Raw genomic sequence first — 17,642 nt, forward strand, 5'->3', positions numbered from 1 at the left:
TAATTTATAAATTAAAAAATAATTATATAAATATCATTATAAATAAATAATCTTAAATACATCTTACTAGAAATAATCTTTTAATATGACTATGGAATACTTTAAATTTTTGTATCATTGTAATAATTATGTTAAATTTGCAATATATGATTAATTTTATTTTTATTTAAGACACATATTATTATTTTGTACTTCTAACCATTTTAAAATAAATAATTTATTTTGCTAATCAGTACAGAAAAATTTAAGCAAATAATATAAGACTATAATATAAGAATAAAATAAATTACAGCAGTTCTGTGAGGTTTCATTAAACTCAAAAAAATTTATTTATATTTGATTATTGATACATGTATTTTAGACTGAAAATATGAATATTTTTGTTACATATTCCTGAATTTTATTTTGTCAGTATTGGATGAATGAATACACTTCACCACTTGGTTTGGGTGTTTTTCATTCTGGAGTTCAATTATATGGCACTGGTAAGATTTTATAATTTCTTTATATGAACTTAAATCCAAATTAATATATATTATTGTTTAAACTTTAATAATTATTTTAAACAATTTTACTTTTTAGAATTTGCTTATGGAGGTCACCCTTTTCCTATTTCTGGAATTTTTGAAATCAATCCAAGAGATGCAGATGATTTAGGAAAACAGTTCAGATTCAAGTAATTGTTTTAATTACAATACAATTATTTATCTCAAGATTAATATGTAAAATTGATGTAAATTTTATTAATACTAAATCTATTTTATGACAAAAGATACTATACCAGAATTTAAAATGTCATTAAAATCATTGAACTTGGAATTTTGAATGCACATATTCATTTTTAGAAATAAGAATATAGAGTAAAGATTTAAAAAAATTTTTTTGAGTTATCACAAAAATTTTTTACCTTTCAATTTTACATGAAAGGATTTTGACTGAATGAAGTATTAATGAATCAATTAATAAATGTTTTAATAATTTCATTCACTCAGCATTTTGACCTATATAGTCCTTTTCTGTCTTTAAAGTTAAAAAAGTATTAAATTAATATTTGCCAAAAAAATTTTACATTAAAAATACCTCAAACACAAAACTTATTGATAACAGTAATCCCTTTATTTATGCAAATTCACTTTAATATGGTTGGAAAATTTTAAATAGTTAACTTTATGGGAGTAAATAATAGTTATGTTGAAAAGTGTGTTTTTTGTTATTGGTAACTTCTTAGATAGACCTATATTTAAAAAAAACTTTTGTTAAAATTTTTTTTACCTCAGTAAGAGTAAAATACTGTATTTGAGAATGTAGGAGATTCCTATTTTAAGCAGCTTTCCATGGCTTCATTTAAATGATTTTATTTTGTGAAACCAATTACCCATGTAAATGGAGAGATTAATGTATTTGTTGTGTATAAAGATAATAGATGTGTTAATTTGGATAGGGTACTCTGTCTGCATTTAGCAATATGATTTGTAGCTACACTGTCTATTTTATTTTTCATATACATAATTATGTTTACAGTAGACCCCCCTATAACGCTTAGATACGTTCCACGCTAACCGAAAATTACGTTGTAGGAATGAGCCAATCGCAGCCCGATAGGTGGGAACTTTACGGACTAAGGCTGTTCGAAAGGTTTTCTTCTATAAAATTAACCGATTCTAGACTAATTCCACTCAACATTTCCAAAATACGTATAATTTTTTGGGAATAATCTGTATAAACTATGCTATAAACAAAAAATTGTAGGATTACTTACACCGTTCGACTACGCCGTTGCTTAAAGCTGGTTTTCATCGCGGAACAGCACGCGAAACGACGGCCGCAATTTCTGATAACGAATTTTTGGCGGAAAAATAACTTGACCTTTGGAGACATCATTAATATAAATAATTTTTATGGACGTTGAATAAGAAGTGTTTCTTTCACAAGAAATGTATAAAATTAGTGCTGTATTAGACTTACGGTACCTAATTTACATACTGTGCAGACGATAATAAACTCAACTTACTAGCCTAAAATCTCCGTAGCGTGTTGCCAGGCGGCAGAAAGCATATATATAATTATAATAAAGTTACAATAAATTAAGTTAATATATAATTATATATACAGTACCTAATTTATATATAATTAATATATAATTATATGTACAGTACCTAATTTATATATAATTTATATATAATACTAAACAGACGATAGCAAACTCAATTTAGCCGCTCCGTAGCGTGGCGCAGGGTCGGAGGAAAGTAGTTCGGCTGCTCATCCACTATTGGTCCAGACTCTATCAATCTTGTCGCGAAACGACGTTATAGGAGGTACGTTATACGAAAGTTGCTACAATTTTTTCGCTACGTTATAGGAATTGTCGTTATAGGAACGTACGTTATAGGGGGGTCGACTGTATTTTATTTTGTTTATAATTCTCATTATAACTTTGTTCATATTTAAGCTAATTCAAATTCCATATATTCCATTCTACATTATATTCTACTCCTTTTTTTAGTTGCATTCTGATGATGGCTGCTTAGACAGCTAAAAACATTTGATTAATACATCATTTTGCTGGTAATGGTTTAAGAGTAATTTAATAAAATATCAGATACCAGTTTGTGAAGCATACTATAACAATTAAATGTTAAATGTAGTATTTAGTGGGCAATAACTTGTAAGTTTATTTGTATTTAGCTACAGCTCAAGTTAGTGGTATTAATACCTAAAAAAACGTTCATCTTTCTGTAGTGATGCTAGATCTAGGATTATCATTTTACTGTCAATTTTACAATAAAGTTAGTGAATTAATAATAGATTAAATGAATAAAAATGAAATAAATTCCACAAAGATTGCAATGTCATTAGTATATTTTTGTGACTTTAATTTAATGTCATTGTCTCCTTGCTAGTTTCCATAAAACTTAATAAAATACCATTAATTAATTAACTAAAATATTACAAGGATCTTAAAGAAAGTAATGGCTACACTGTCTCCTGGGTGAATATTAGCTAGTGACATCGTTATTTTTTCTAGCACATGTAGTGGGAGTAGGTTTGTATTCAGTGTACACAGGTTGATCAGTTCTCTAATGTATTATTTTTGAATTGGGAACAATGTGCATGGATAAAGGTTGAGATGGCATGTGGAAGTAATGCTAAAGAAAGTTACAAAGGACTGTGAGAAGCATATGGTGGATTATTGTGTCAAATAGTTGCATGATGGGTAAAAGAATTTCACCAAGGTCATGATGATGTGATCATGTGATACATTCTGGCTGTCCTGGTATTGAATCTCATCAGGTCCAGTTGATTGAATCACTGTCAGAAGTGGATCAACAATGGCAATGAGACAACTGCAGAGGCTGGAACAAGCCAAATGAGTTGAAAGAGATACTTGGATACCACAGAATTGCAGCATGATGGGTAACTTGTCACCTCAATGAGATGCAGAAATGGCACTGCTGTGCATTTGCAAATGAACATTTGGAATGTTACAACTGAGAAGGTCATGAATTTCTTGAGAGGATAAATCCATTGGATGAAACAGGAATGAAGTCATATGAACCAGAATCCAATGAATGGCAGCACCCAATTTCTCATCAGCCAAAGAAGTTAAGCCAAGAACCTAGAAATGTGAAAGTGATGCTGATAGTGACATATGATGTCCAAAGTGTGATATTATATCATGCATTCCTCAGAATATGCTAGTTAATACTCCATACTATCAACATTTCCTGGAACATTATCTATTGCTATGCAGAGGAAATGGCAACATTTTAGTACATTACTCCCACTGTGTTGCATGACAATGTTTTATGTCACACTACTGCTCCTGTGAGGGATGTGTTAGCAAGGTAACAGTAGGAAATTCTCAATCATCTGTCATACTCCCAGAACACGAGTCCCTGCAACTTTGATCTCTTCAAATAACTGAAAGAACCACACACAGCATTTTCACACTCAAGATGAGATCGTAATCATTTATCAATATAACCTTCGGTATATTTGAAGTAATATGCTAAAGATGATATAAATTAATGTATTTATCAAATATTTTAATTTGTATACTATGTGATTCTAAAAATTCGATATTTTTAATTCAAACTTAAGTAAAGATAAAAAATTATAGAATCTATAAGTCTTAAAAATAACATATTTCTTAGAATTTACTAGGAGGCTTTATCCTTCCTTGCTTCATTTACTTGCTTAAAAATTTCATGATTATTCATTGATTCCTGGTGCCACAAAGTTTTTTTTGTGATAGAAAAACATTTGTGATATTTTTAGCTAAAATTTTAAATACAGTGAAAACTGCTTAGGCGACCACCTGCATTCGATGGGCACCTGTCAAAACGGGCAAAAATTTCTGGCACGGAATAGTTTATCCATAGAGTCTTCGTATAAGTTACCTGTATTAAACGATCACCTGTGTAACGCGACCGCGGGCATCGATTTTTGGTCCAAAACAACATACAACACCTGTAATAAGCGACCACTTTTGCGAATGTATCTGGTCTAAACTATTGTAAGAACCCATCTCAACAATGTTTCCACCTCCTAATATAATGAATTAGTCTAAACTCTCATTCGAACCCATCTCGGGCACTTCTCCAACCCTTGAAATTATGTGCAGGTGTTAATAAATTAGTCTAGCAACAAAGGAAATTCATTTCAGTTTGTTGGAAAATGTCCGAAATGCAAAGTGCTGTCGTTAGAAGATCGTATTAAAGTTATCACAACAGCAATTAGCGGCGAAGTTTAACTGTGGGAAAACAAAATTTATTTTACCCTAGACCTACAGTATTTTCCTTGGGGGTGTAAAATATTGTACACGATACAATTAATCGGCTGATCTCATCGTTTGATAAAATCTATTTTTATTTATTTATTTTGAAGCTCATATACAGTACACGTGCGATAAATAGTTTCTGTATCAACCTACCTTATTTCCACGATATTTTTAGAAAAATAATATCCAAGTAATTTTCGCAGGCAAAATATTCAAAAAACAATAAACGCATTAATGCAAAAATCAGTTTTACTTCCTTTTTCGATTCCGCGATTGTAATGAAATCGTATAATGAGAAAAAATAATAAAATCGTTTTATTATTAATTAATAATTTTTCTTATTGTACTTAATTAATTAAGAAAATATTAAATATTAAAAAAATACAGTATTTTTAAAGTTAAAATAAGATTAAACTAACGAAAACCAAAGTGATGGAGAGATAGGACGCGCTTGTATATTGATGACGTAATACACTTAACTGAGGAGCGAACGAAAAGAACCGAGTCGAATTAATTAAGTCGGAAAAAAAGAAAGTGTGCATTATAGTCGAGAAAATGCGAGTATTGTATTAATCTTTAAAATATTGGTGTTAAATCTGTCTTATAATATCATGACGACTCCTGTAAATCGGGTTATCCGATAAGAATAAAATAAATACCAATATAGCCCTATCATTGAAAAAATTCGCTTATTTTTGCTCACGTCAAGTTTTGCTTAGTAGAAATGACTAAAAAGTGCTCAAAATACGTACGGAAATACGATATTACAGCACCACCTGTATTGGACGACCACCTGTCTAAAAGACCACTTTTTGAAGGAACCATGGGTGGTCTCCATAGACAGGTTTTACTGTATATAGAACAGATTTTTTTGAATGCCAGATAAATTTAATGATATAAAAGCATTTCTAATTATATTTTAGTTTGTATTAAATTAAAGTGATCTGAAGACAAATTATAGTGTAATCCTGATTTATCAGAGGTAATGTGGACCAATGCTATCTCGGATAAAATGGATGGCCACAAATGTTTAGATTAAAACTTATAAATATAAAAGATTTATATAGTATTGTTTTTAAGCCTCTTTTTATACTTTCAAGAATTTAATTAATCATATATAAGAACAACTCAAGACACAACACCATATGTTGCTGAGAAATTTAATAAAAATGCAACAAACGTTTTCAGTCATATCTATTGGCCATCATCAGGTAAAAACAAATTCTTACATTACATTTTGCTGGGTTAGTTTATTTGAATATAAGAACAACAATTTTTACATCATTTATTATATAGCTAATTCCATAATTCTAAAAATAAAAACATATATTATACAGTCTCTGCTTGACTTACAATGAGGTTACATTTTCAGAAAAATACATTGTAAGTCAAAAACATTGCAAGTTAGAAATAATAACCTAGGCTAGATGAAAAATACAGAATGTAATGTTGTATATTGTACAGTATGTAATGTGAGTTTGGGTTGTCATTGATTGCAATACTCCTGACTCATGAGTGTTCATCATAACGCCATGCTTAAATATTATCTTAAGTTTCTCATTTAGAGTAAGAGTTTTCCTCTTTTTCTCATCAGTAGCAGGAGACAAAGCAGGGCCTTTTGCAGACATAATGGATATACTGTAAAACACAAGAAGAAATAAGATGGTATATATAAAAAATAGTCTCAAGAAAGATTATTAATGTATCAGTAGAGCAACTTGAATTCAAATTCTAATTGTTTTCTCATGCTTCCACTTCACTCACATTGGCCATCATATGTGCAAAATATCATAAATCAAGGAGCATCTGTAATTATATTTGAATATGAATGGCTTGTCTCACATTGCAGTTTAATGATAAAAGTTAACAGAAACAAACCATTTTGTAATGCATGCTATCATTTTAATTTTTTTTATAGTATAAAAAAGTATTGTATTCACTTACAGGTTTGTTTCGGATAATGCCAAACCTTGGTTAATTGGGTTCTAATATTATTCTATTGTAATATAAATTTACATAAACAAATTTATATGATAAATTAATTAAAAAAAAAGTTAAGTTATATGTTAAATACTACTAGCATTTTTTATAATTTTTTACAGACAGTGTGTATGTCTTGGTCACACAGATTTTACAGAAGGTGATGTTCGACAACTTGTTGAAGGAATGGGAAACGAATTTCGAGGTGATCAGTATCATCTCATGACGAAAAATTGTAATCATTTCACAAACGCTCTCACACAGGTAAGCATTTCCTTTTGTTTATTCATATCATCTCTTTTTCTTTCTACAAAGTTTAAAATTAATTGAAGTTGAAAAATAAATATGACTACACTTTTAATTCAACAAAATTTAAATAGAAAATAGAATTAAAAATACTAAGATAAAATAAGCTAGAACATTGCATGATTTTGTCATATTGTGACAGAATTGAGGCAGAGCTGGAAAAAAGAAGCAATCCTTGCATTTGTTAGGTACAGAAGAGGTAATCCTTATATCTGATAGTCGCAGACAGGTGAACTTTGCACTTGCCTCCACAAAAGAGGCTATTCTTGTAATTGTTGGCCATAGGAGAGGCTATCCTCACATCTTCAATATAGAAAAGCGATCGAAGAACAAAGCAATTGATTGAGATTGCTTTGTTCATTTCTTGTACCTGTTTTCCATTAGGCACTTCAGTCACATCAGAGAGCATGGACATTGTCACTTTAACCCTCTGTATATTGAAAACAAAGTCATGGATTTCTATTTTTTACATTTAAATGGACCCTCATTACATTTTGGATTCCTTGTCACAATTAATGGAAAAATGGCAAAGTTTTATCAAAATTGGCCCATTAAATTTTCATAATGAACTTAATTCTATAAGCCCATAGAAGGCATGCTAGCAACCATGGAACATTACACAACATTGCTTTGTCAGGCACACTTGTGTTACAATCATATATATCGGGTGTCCAAGGAAAGTTCCAATGCTGCCCAATAAACATGTAAACAAAACCAACAAATGTTTTAATTTTTTTATTATTTATTTATTTCAACGGCATAAACTCAAAAAAGAAGTTTCACAAAGCCGTAAACCTTTATTTATATTTTATTTTTGAGTGAAAAGGAAATATTTTCAAATACTTGGAGATGTGTGAATGAGGAAGGATTACTAAATAGAGCTGGAGTTATGACTCAAAGGATTATAGACCCAAATTTGAGAAAAGGAGGGAAAGGTGAGAAAAGACAAAAGATAAAAAGTAGTGAGAAAGGGTAAATAGATCTTTTGTTATGCAAATATTGACCCTTAATTTTCCAACCTTTCTCACTTCTTTATCTTTTGTCCTTTCTCTCCTTTCCCCCTCATTTGGGTCTATAATCCTTTGAATCACAACTCCAGCTTTATTTAGTATTTCTTCCAACATTGCAAGATTTGGCTACATTGCGCCAAATGTGGCTACTTTTTTTTGTTTGACGTAAAAAAATACTCGAAAAAATAAATGAATTTATATACTGTATATTCTAAGTAAAAATTGAAAGTGTCTATAGAAGTAATTTTTAAAAATATCCTTTTTCGTGATAAAGTTTTAATATTTATTATTATAATCTACACATGTTAATCCTTAAATATACTTGTATATTGGGCCACAAGTATATATTATATAAACTTGTGGCCCAAATCTCCTTGACTTCTTCCAATGCGGCCCAGAGAAAAAAAGGTTGGACACCCCTGATATATATTGAAAATGAACTCATGGATTCCCATTTTTTATTACATTTTTTTAATTCCTTGTCTCTGTTAATGAAAGATGGCAAAGTTTAATCAAAATCAATCAAATAGATTTTCAGAACAAATACAATTCTGTAAGCCACATTGAGGCTTCACTAATGCTCCACCTTGATTATAAATAATTTATTTTATTTTACAATTTACAATATTTAATTAATACTTATAAATAAAGCATTAAAATTAATCAAAAACTTCAATAATTTTGCACAAAGATATATTAATATTATTATAAAATATAGAATATTAATACTTTCACTTATACAGGGTGGGACATAATGGAGTCTCACATTTATGAGGTAAATTTAAAAAAAACAGTACAATAATATGGAAAAACTTTATTTATTTATTTAAAGTACATGTAATAAGGTTTTCTTGGTTAGGTTTTAAAAATGATGTCATCCAAATGTTGGCCTTCATTCAAATGCACATTTGGAGCCATTCCTTGAAGTTTTCTTCAACTCTCACCTGCATATCTGGAGGAATTTTGGCGATTTCCTCATGAATGGTCTCCTCGAGTTCTTGTAGGATTTGAGGGCGATGTTTAAAAACCTCTGCCTTCAGATACCCCCATAAGAAAAAGTTACAGGGGCTCAAATCAGGGAACCAAGGGAGCCATTCAACGGCTTCTCGTAAAGAGATTAGTCGACCACGGAACATATCTGTCAAAATGGCACGAGAACGACAGGTCGTATGGGCTGTGGCTCCATTCTGTTGAAACCAAAAGCCACTTGTATCATATTCTTCCATTTTGGGGTGCAAAAAATTCTCCAGCATGTCACAGTATCAGTTGGAAGTCACAGTAACAGTGACACCATCCTCTTCAAAAAAAAAAAAAAGGGCCCCATGATGCCTACAGAGGACAAAGCACACCAAACAGTGACTTTTGGGCTGTGAAGAAGTCATTGGTGGAATTCTCGGGGTTTCCAGCAGCCCATTAATGAAAGTGTCCACGACGAAGCCCCATTGTTCACCCGACTATGGCTTAACTACTGAAAAACTTTATCATTCATGCCATTTAGCAGGACCAACCACCTCCCATTGGACAACATCATTTTTAAAACTTAACCAAAAAAAAACCTTATTACATGCACTTTGAATAAATAAAAAGTTTTTTCCATATTCTTGTACCATTTTTTAAAATTTACCTTGTAAATGTGGAACTCCATTGTGCCCACCCTATATTAAAATATTCTTCAATCAACTTACAAATAGAATAAGCATTCAGATAAATTTAAGTTTTTAAGTTAAATACAGAATCATAAAAGAATTAATCATATAATATGTAATATACAGTTTTTTATATTGTATGAGTAAAAAGTAATATTATTTATAAAGTATAATTTGATTTTTTTGTAATTGTAATAGTGACAAGTTGTGATCATTTTTTACTTCAGTTAAAACAGTTTNCATTCTATGAAAACAAAATTAAAAATTATTCACTAACAATGAAAAACTTTTCCACAGCCAATTTAAGATGAATTCTCTATTTTACTGTTGTTTAAAATTACATTTAGGTATGCTATATTGATTTATTTCATATATGATCGATGTAAAAATGTAATGAATACAATAATGATATTCTATGTATACAGGAATTTCTGCCAGATGTGATGATGCAAAGATGGGAGAAAAATTTATTGAAATCTTTTAGAAATATATTTAGTTCTCTAATATTAAATAATAATAAACTGCAATGAATATTTAATAGTAATCTATTTATTTTAATACCAAATAAGGACTGCAGTGATAGAAATCCATAAAATTTAAAAGATGTTAACTTTTTTGTTTATTTATAATTCTGTTTGTTGACATAGCAATGATTTCAAATAATTAGAATAAGAATTCTATTATCAGTTTTATTAAAGTAACTGTGCTATTGCTTTAACAATGAATGAAATAGACTGTCAAAAAACAATTGTTGACAAATGGCTGAAAGAGCAAAAGAGCTACAAATTTCTTGAAGTATGGTGAATGGAGTGTTAAATTGGTATCACAAGACATTGTCCATTTCTCAAAAGCAATTTGACCAGAAGATAATCAGTCATTTCTAAAAATTGCAGTATGTTAGTGAGAGATGTTGCCAAAAAAATATGAAACTAATAATGGTTCAAAGGGCTAAGCAGCATGAAAATATGAGATCATATAAAAAAAACAAAAAATACCTAAAATGGCTGAAAAACAAAAGAATATAATTAAAACTAGAGCTTGAAAATTGTATTCTTTAATTGGCAAGATGAATGTGTATTTGGTTTTAAATGATGAAGCATATGTGAAGGCTGACTTCTCAATACTTTCAGGCTCATACCATTATACAGTATTTGAAAGGAAAGTTCTTCCAGAATCTCAAACATCAATCGGTGTCAAAAAGTTTGACTCAAAGTGTCTGGTATGGCAAGTAATTTTCCAGTGTGGATTGAAAAGTTTGTCGTTTGTGACAAAAGGAAATAATAGTACTGAAATGTATATTAATGAATGTTTAAAAATGTCTTTTTCCTTTTTTAAGAAATTATGGTGGCCATACTTTGTTTTGGCCAAATTTGGCAACTATACACTAGTAACTATCCATAGTAAGTTGGCTGGAACTGCATGGAATTGATTTGTACCTAGAGACATGAATCCACCAAATGTACTACAATGCCAACCAATAGAAAGATTTTGTTTCTTGTAAAAAGTAAACTAAAAAACCAGAAGATAACATTAAGGATTTTTTCTCTGAAGTGGAAAAGAGCAGTCACAATGATTGGAGAAAATACAGTCAAAATGAAGAGCAATTTGAAAGAAAGTTTAAAAGGAAAACTTAAATGTTATAATATTTAAGTCTTAAATGTATTTTAAAAAACAAACTTTTAAATAAAAATAAAATCTTTTTGATTATATTACAAATAAAAAAGTTATTATCTTTTGAATTTTACAGATTTTTATTGTTACAGTCCTTACTACAAGAATTTTTGCCTATTTTTTATTTGTCTAATCAATCTTAAGATTATATTTGATAAATTTTTAAGCTATTCTAGCATTTAAAATTGACAGAAGACCTAGTTTTATTCAAATTTTTTTAGATAATTTTGTCTCTTATTGTCTCAAAATGATATATTGTTCATTAATAATTCATCCTAAATTGAATAATAATTTAAAAGCTATTCGAATCGTAGTCTTAGAATATATTTTGGTTAATTGCAACATTTGAAAGAAATTATTTTTCACTTGAACATAATTTTGAAAGTTCCATTATAACCAGCAAAGTTTTGAAGATCTTTATATTTCTAACCTTTATCCATTGCAGATAGGAAAAATTTCACTTAAAATATTTTGGAGGAGTCTGGGCAAATTGAACAAGTTCAAATATCTCATTTAAATTTCACAGCAAGCAGGTGGTTATCAAGTCATAGCACATGGCTGAATGGCCACTAGCATGTCCAACATAATGATCTGTAGTCCATATCAGCTGTGAATGAGGCAAACATGTTTTTTCTTGTCAGGAGTGAAAAAGTTTTTAATTATTTCATTGTTATCCTTTTATATATCAAGGTTTGTACCAACTTATTATGTTAACTGCACTATTGTTATTATAGTTTTCTGGCAAAATGTTTTTATTCATTTCTTTTCACTTTTTTTTTTTTTTTGGAAAACTGCATCAAAGTTAGGAAGATACCAGGTGGGAGATTTGAACCACCTGAGACGGGATGGAAAAGTTCTCTCTCTAGAATTACCATCTTTAATAAGAAAAGTGTTGTGGTTTTTTTTTTTTTTTTGAAAATTTGAGATGTGTTAGATTCATGTTATTTGAAACAGTTTCAGTTTGAATTACAAAACATTTACATCTGTGATGAGACTGGATTTACTGCAGTACTATAGTCCCAGATGATAGTTAGCAAGTAGTCTTGCTAGATTGAACAAATGATTTCTGCTGATAGAGGTACCCTTGTAACTGTTTGTTTTGCTGTTAATGCAATTGTTGATACTATGCCACTATTTTTTATATTCTCTTGGATAAAATATAATGAAGCTTTTGTATCTAATGGTCCAGAAGGATCAGACAGTGATGCCTACCCTAATGGCAGGATGATTGCTAAAAGTTTCCTAAAATTTACAAAATGTCTTGTAAAACATTCTCTTGCCTCTAAAGAAAGTCCCACACTCTTGATTTTGGACAATCATGAATCATGTTAGTGTTGAAGGGATAAATTTTGCAAAGGAAAATGGAATAGCATTATTAACAATTCCACCTCACTGCAGCAACAAGCTCTAACCACTAGATATTGCTATCAATTCTTCTCTTAAAACAAGATACAATTCTGCCATGAATAACTGGATGATGTCCAACCATGAAAAACAGTCACAATTTACGACATCCCTGGCTTTGTGAAGGAAATAATGTTGTAAGCTTTCGTTCAAACTAATATTGTGAATTGCTTTAGAAATTCAGGTATGCACCTATTCAATCTCAAAATATTCAACAAGGAAGTATTTTTTGTGCTCTGTAGTCACAGATAGAGAAATATCTGTTTATCAAAATTCACTTATTTCCTTGACAGCTTGCTGTCTATTAGCTATTAGAAACAGATAACTTAAATGAAAATTTGTCTACTACACCAACCACTCAATCACAAAAGATAACAAAAACTGTTGAGGCAATCAGAGATATATCTGCTAACTTCGCCAGTCCCATTGATTTCTACAGCAAATGGGAAAATGCAGCTGCATCATGATGCTGGAAATGATTAAACCATATATTAAAGCTCCCCAAAGAAAACAACACAATAAGGTCATCAGCCTGGAAAAGCAAAGATATTAACATATACACCAGAAAAGAATGATGATCAAAATCTCAAACCACAAGTGGAGCCAAAGAAATAGAAGACGAGAACTCGGAAACTAAACAAAAGAAAGGCAGAAAAGACTAAGAAAGACATAGTTAAGAGAAAAATTCTTAAGCCAAGTGATAGTGAGACAGAATGGAAAGATGTTCATTTTGCTAATAACTCTGATAACCAACCCATGGCAAGAGAAATGTGTCTGAGATGAAAATGGGTATTGATTTGTGAGCAATAAGATGAAATTACGGATATGCAGTTTTGTTCTTCCATATTGAACTTATTGAATTTGTTCCTCCTGCCATAGAAATTTTCATGAAATTTGCATTGGTTTAATGTGAAAGGATAGTGAGAACTGTGCTGAATGTACAGTACAGTACAGTACAGTACAGATAAGTAGATGTTTACTAAAAATTTTATTTTTGTTAATTTTGTTAAAAAAAACTCAATTAAAAAATATACATATAAGATAATTATTGTAATGTATGAAGTTTGTAGTTTCTTAATATAAACTAAAATAAAATGTTTTTTTTTTTTTTTATTTGTTTCTGAATTACTACGGTATGGTCAAATCTTCTCACATGGTAGGTCATATCTCCCACCCCTTGGGGAGAGATGAGCCAAATCTCATTTTCAATAAAATTTAATTTAGTGCTTTCATTTATTAATTTATTGAAATTATATAACCCTTAGAGTATAGTCAGATAACAAGGCAAATATATGACAAATATGAAATCAATGCATCTCATATACATTTATAGACCTTTAAGTAAAACATGGTTCAACTCTCCCAGACTCACCCTATACCTAACCATTTTAATTTTCAATATGAAAATGAATTCAATTTTTGTAATCATTGAAAAACCTATGCAAAAAATTTTAAGTTTTTTTGTACTGTATTTATTTAGATATCTTACCTATATAATGTATGCAATTTTTGGTGCAATCAATATATGTCATTTCATATATAAAAATTGAAAACAGTAAAATTATACATAATTCTACTTAAAACCTTCTAAATTTAATTCATGATAGTTGGCTAAATAACTACATAATAAAAATAATTATCTTCCTTAGAGATGGGCAAAAACCTAAATACTTGAAAGTATTTGATGTATTAGTAAAAAGTAATTTATAAATATCTTCAATATTGTGCTATACATATTGTCACAGTGGCAGAACCAGAAGTACCCAAAGGAGGACTGACTAAAAAATTTTAAATATTTGAATAATTAATAAGTATTTTTTTATTAACATGTGCATGACAATTGCATTACTGATGGTCTGATAAACCATATTTACCACCATAAATGTTTTTAAAAATAACATTTACAAGTTTCAACAAATAAATTTTAAATTAAAATTTTTTTTTGGTCAATGGTCCTTTATTTGTCACTGCATATAGACAGAACCTCTATTTTAACTTGTGACAAATTCTTTTCTTAAATAAAAAATCCAGCAATGAATTGCTTAACTTTCCTGGCAACATTTAAAATTGTGTGAGGTGCCATCTGTTTTGATATTTTATTTAAAAACTTTTTATATGATTAATTTTTATAAAATGGCAAAAAGTTTAATTTTTATGGTAGAGATGAGTTTCATATAAAAAAATTAAATGCTAACAACGATTAAAATCATCATTAAGTCTGGTCCTACTCAAGATATTATACATTACTCCCCTATATCTTCCCACCCTCTCTACCTTTAACCACCAGAATTTAATAGCATCAGTCCCCTAATACACAAACCTCTTTGAAAAATTTCAGAAATTTTCAACAAAAAAAATACAGGAGTTAAGCTTCAAAGTGGGTAAACAAAATTGTGCCTCACACACACAGACACTAATGTCCATATATATAGAAAACATTAAGAAACATTGAACATTGAGAAATGCAAAAAAGTATTTCTTAATGTTTCAAGGTTCCCTAAGTCCAAAAATGTAAAAATCTTGGGGAGTCATTTTTTGACTGATTTCCATAATTTTCCTCTATTATGTATAACAGAGCTGGGAAGTAAAATCTTTTGTAAGTGAAAATAAAGACAATTATTTGTTAATGTATTGTAGTTGAAATAAGACAACTTAAACTAACTTTAAAACAAAATCAAAATTAAAAATTTTAAGTTTCATTTCTTAAAATTTAGTAAATTATTTTTACTTTTGTTTTATTTTTTACTTTATTAGTTTATTAATATACTGAAATACATAAAAGATGTTAAATAATAAATATTAAATGAATTATTAACTAATTAAGTTATATAAGGTTATTAAGTTAACTAAGTATTTGGAGTATTCGAATGTTTGAATCGAAGAAAAGTGATATTTACCCATCTCTAATCTTTCTTTTAAATGTGTGTGATTGAATCTGGAGATAACTTCCAAAAATCTTTGCTTTGGAGCTTTGATCAGAATTTAGATTCTCTGCATAATACTTTACTCAATTGTGGACTCCATTTCATAATGAATAGGTTTTTCAGGAATTATAATCTATTGGCTCCTTATTGTTAACAGGTAGGTACAAAAGATAGTAAAAATAATCAATTAAATTCAATAGATTAATAATTATCTAGTCACTTAATATTTATCTAGTGACTGAAATAGTTTAAGCAAAAGAGAACTATATTATACTGTATTTACTTATTACATACATACTGCAAAGATCAGTTTTATTTATAATTAAACCTTATGATTTTGCTATTTCATTTACGAGTGTTCTATGATTTTTACAATTGTTTTGCATCAGGGCTGCTTCAACACAATTAATGAATACTTTCTACAGTTTAATAAATGCTTAGAAACAATTTTTTTTATTAAACCTAATTGAAAAACTCTTTTAAGTGAAATTTTTGCCCTGTCTGCAAGGATTAAAAAGATTAAATATTAATTTTAAGATTATGAAATATCATATGATTTGGTCCCTATCAAATAAATTGGACTGACTTGAACAGTATTCTAAAGTTTCTATTATTCAAGTTATGTTTTGAACAAATGTTAAATTGATGTAATTTATATTTTTTTTTACTTATATTCTAGTATAGTATATAATTGTAAATTTATATTATAAAATAATTTAACATTTACATATTTTCATCACTAACAAAAATAATTTTTTATTGAGTAATGAATTTTCTTCATTTAGATACTTTGTGGTACCACAATTCCTTCCTGGGTGAACCGTTTAGCCCACATTAGCTCAAGAGTTCCCTTCCTACAGCGTTGTTTACCTAGGGAGTGGCTTACACCTATCGCACTACAGGCTACCCTCCAGGAAAACATGGAAAACCAAACTGAAAATGATCATCATCGGCTTTGACGTCACAATATATTAAAAATGGTTATTGAAGTCTTCAATCTGCCAAATGATTTCAAACTATTTTCACTGTGCCTGTACACAGACTTCATTGCCAATACTGTGTCAAAGCATTGTTTTTTGGAAACAAATCTACAAAGTAGAAAATTTTTTATTGAAATGATTGTTGTATAAATTATGCCAATATCCATATGAAAATTCCTCTCTCCTATAGATTGTTGAATGGTCCATTGCTTCTTATAGAATATGAGTGTTATGAGAGTTTATTGTGTACAGCATTATTAACATAAATGAGAATGAAAGAGACTAGTCCTTGCCTTCCGGTAAAGTTTTAATGTTTGTGTCATCTGTTTATTCTTGACGAATTCAAGAAATTGTGGCAGCTCAAATTGTTGGATTTTTTTCCCTCCAGCAAATATATGAGTATTTAAAGAATCTCAAATACTGTTATATTGACAAATATGTATTGTCTTTATCATCTATATACTTCATTTTATAAAATGGCAAAAAGTTTAATTTTTATGGTAGAGATGAGTTTCATAAAGAATTATAAATGCTAATAACAAGTAATTAAAATCATCATTAAATCTGGTCCTACTCAAGATATTATACATGACTCCCCTATATCTTCCCACCCTCTCTACCTTTAACCACCAGAATTTAATAGCATCAGTCCCCTAATACACAAACCTCTCTGAAAAATTTCAGAAATTTTTAACAAAAAAAATACAGGAGTTAAGCTTCAAAATGGGTAAACAAAATTGTGCCTCACACACACAGACACTAATGTCCATATATATAGAAAACATTAAGAAACATTGAACATTGAGAAATGCAAAAAAGCATTTCTTAATGTTTCAAGGTTCCCTAAGTCCAAAAATGTAAAAATCTTGGGGAGTCATTTTTTGACTGATTGCCATAATTTTCCTCTATTATGTATAACAGAGCTGGGAAGTAAAATCTTT

General features: G+C 29.4%; 1 protein-coding gene across 1 annotated transcript in view; it reads left to right on the forward strand.

Annotated features, from left to right (window-relative positions):
• The window catches only part of LOC111640089 (desumoylating isopeptidase 2-like), a 35,645-nt gene extending 18,475 nt beyond the window's left edge, over positions 1-17,170 (forward strand). The window contains exons 3-6 of the mRNA XM_023386088.1: positions 413-485; positions 583-676; positions 6,883-7,024; positions 16,507-17,170. Of these exons, the coding sequence (XP_023241856.1) occupies positions 413-485; positions 583-676; positions 6,883-7,024; positions 16,507-16,680 (483 nt within the window). The 3' untranslated portion in view covers positions 16,681-17,170. The remainder of the gene's footprint in view (positions 1-412; positions 486-582; positions 677-6,882; positions 7,025-16,506) is intronic.
• Positions 17,171-17,642: the final 472 nt, after the last annotated feature.

The sequence above is a fragment of the Centruroides sculpturatus genome, unplaced genomic scaffold (assembly GCF_000671375.1).
Source record: "Centruroides sculpturatus isolate CEXI.00-Female unplaced genomic scaffold, Cexi_2.0 scaffold1322, whole genome shotgun sequence".
Classification (NCBI taxonomy): Eukaryota; Metazoa; Arthropoda; class Arachnida; order Scorpiones; family Buthidae; genus Centruroides; species Centruroides sculpturatus.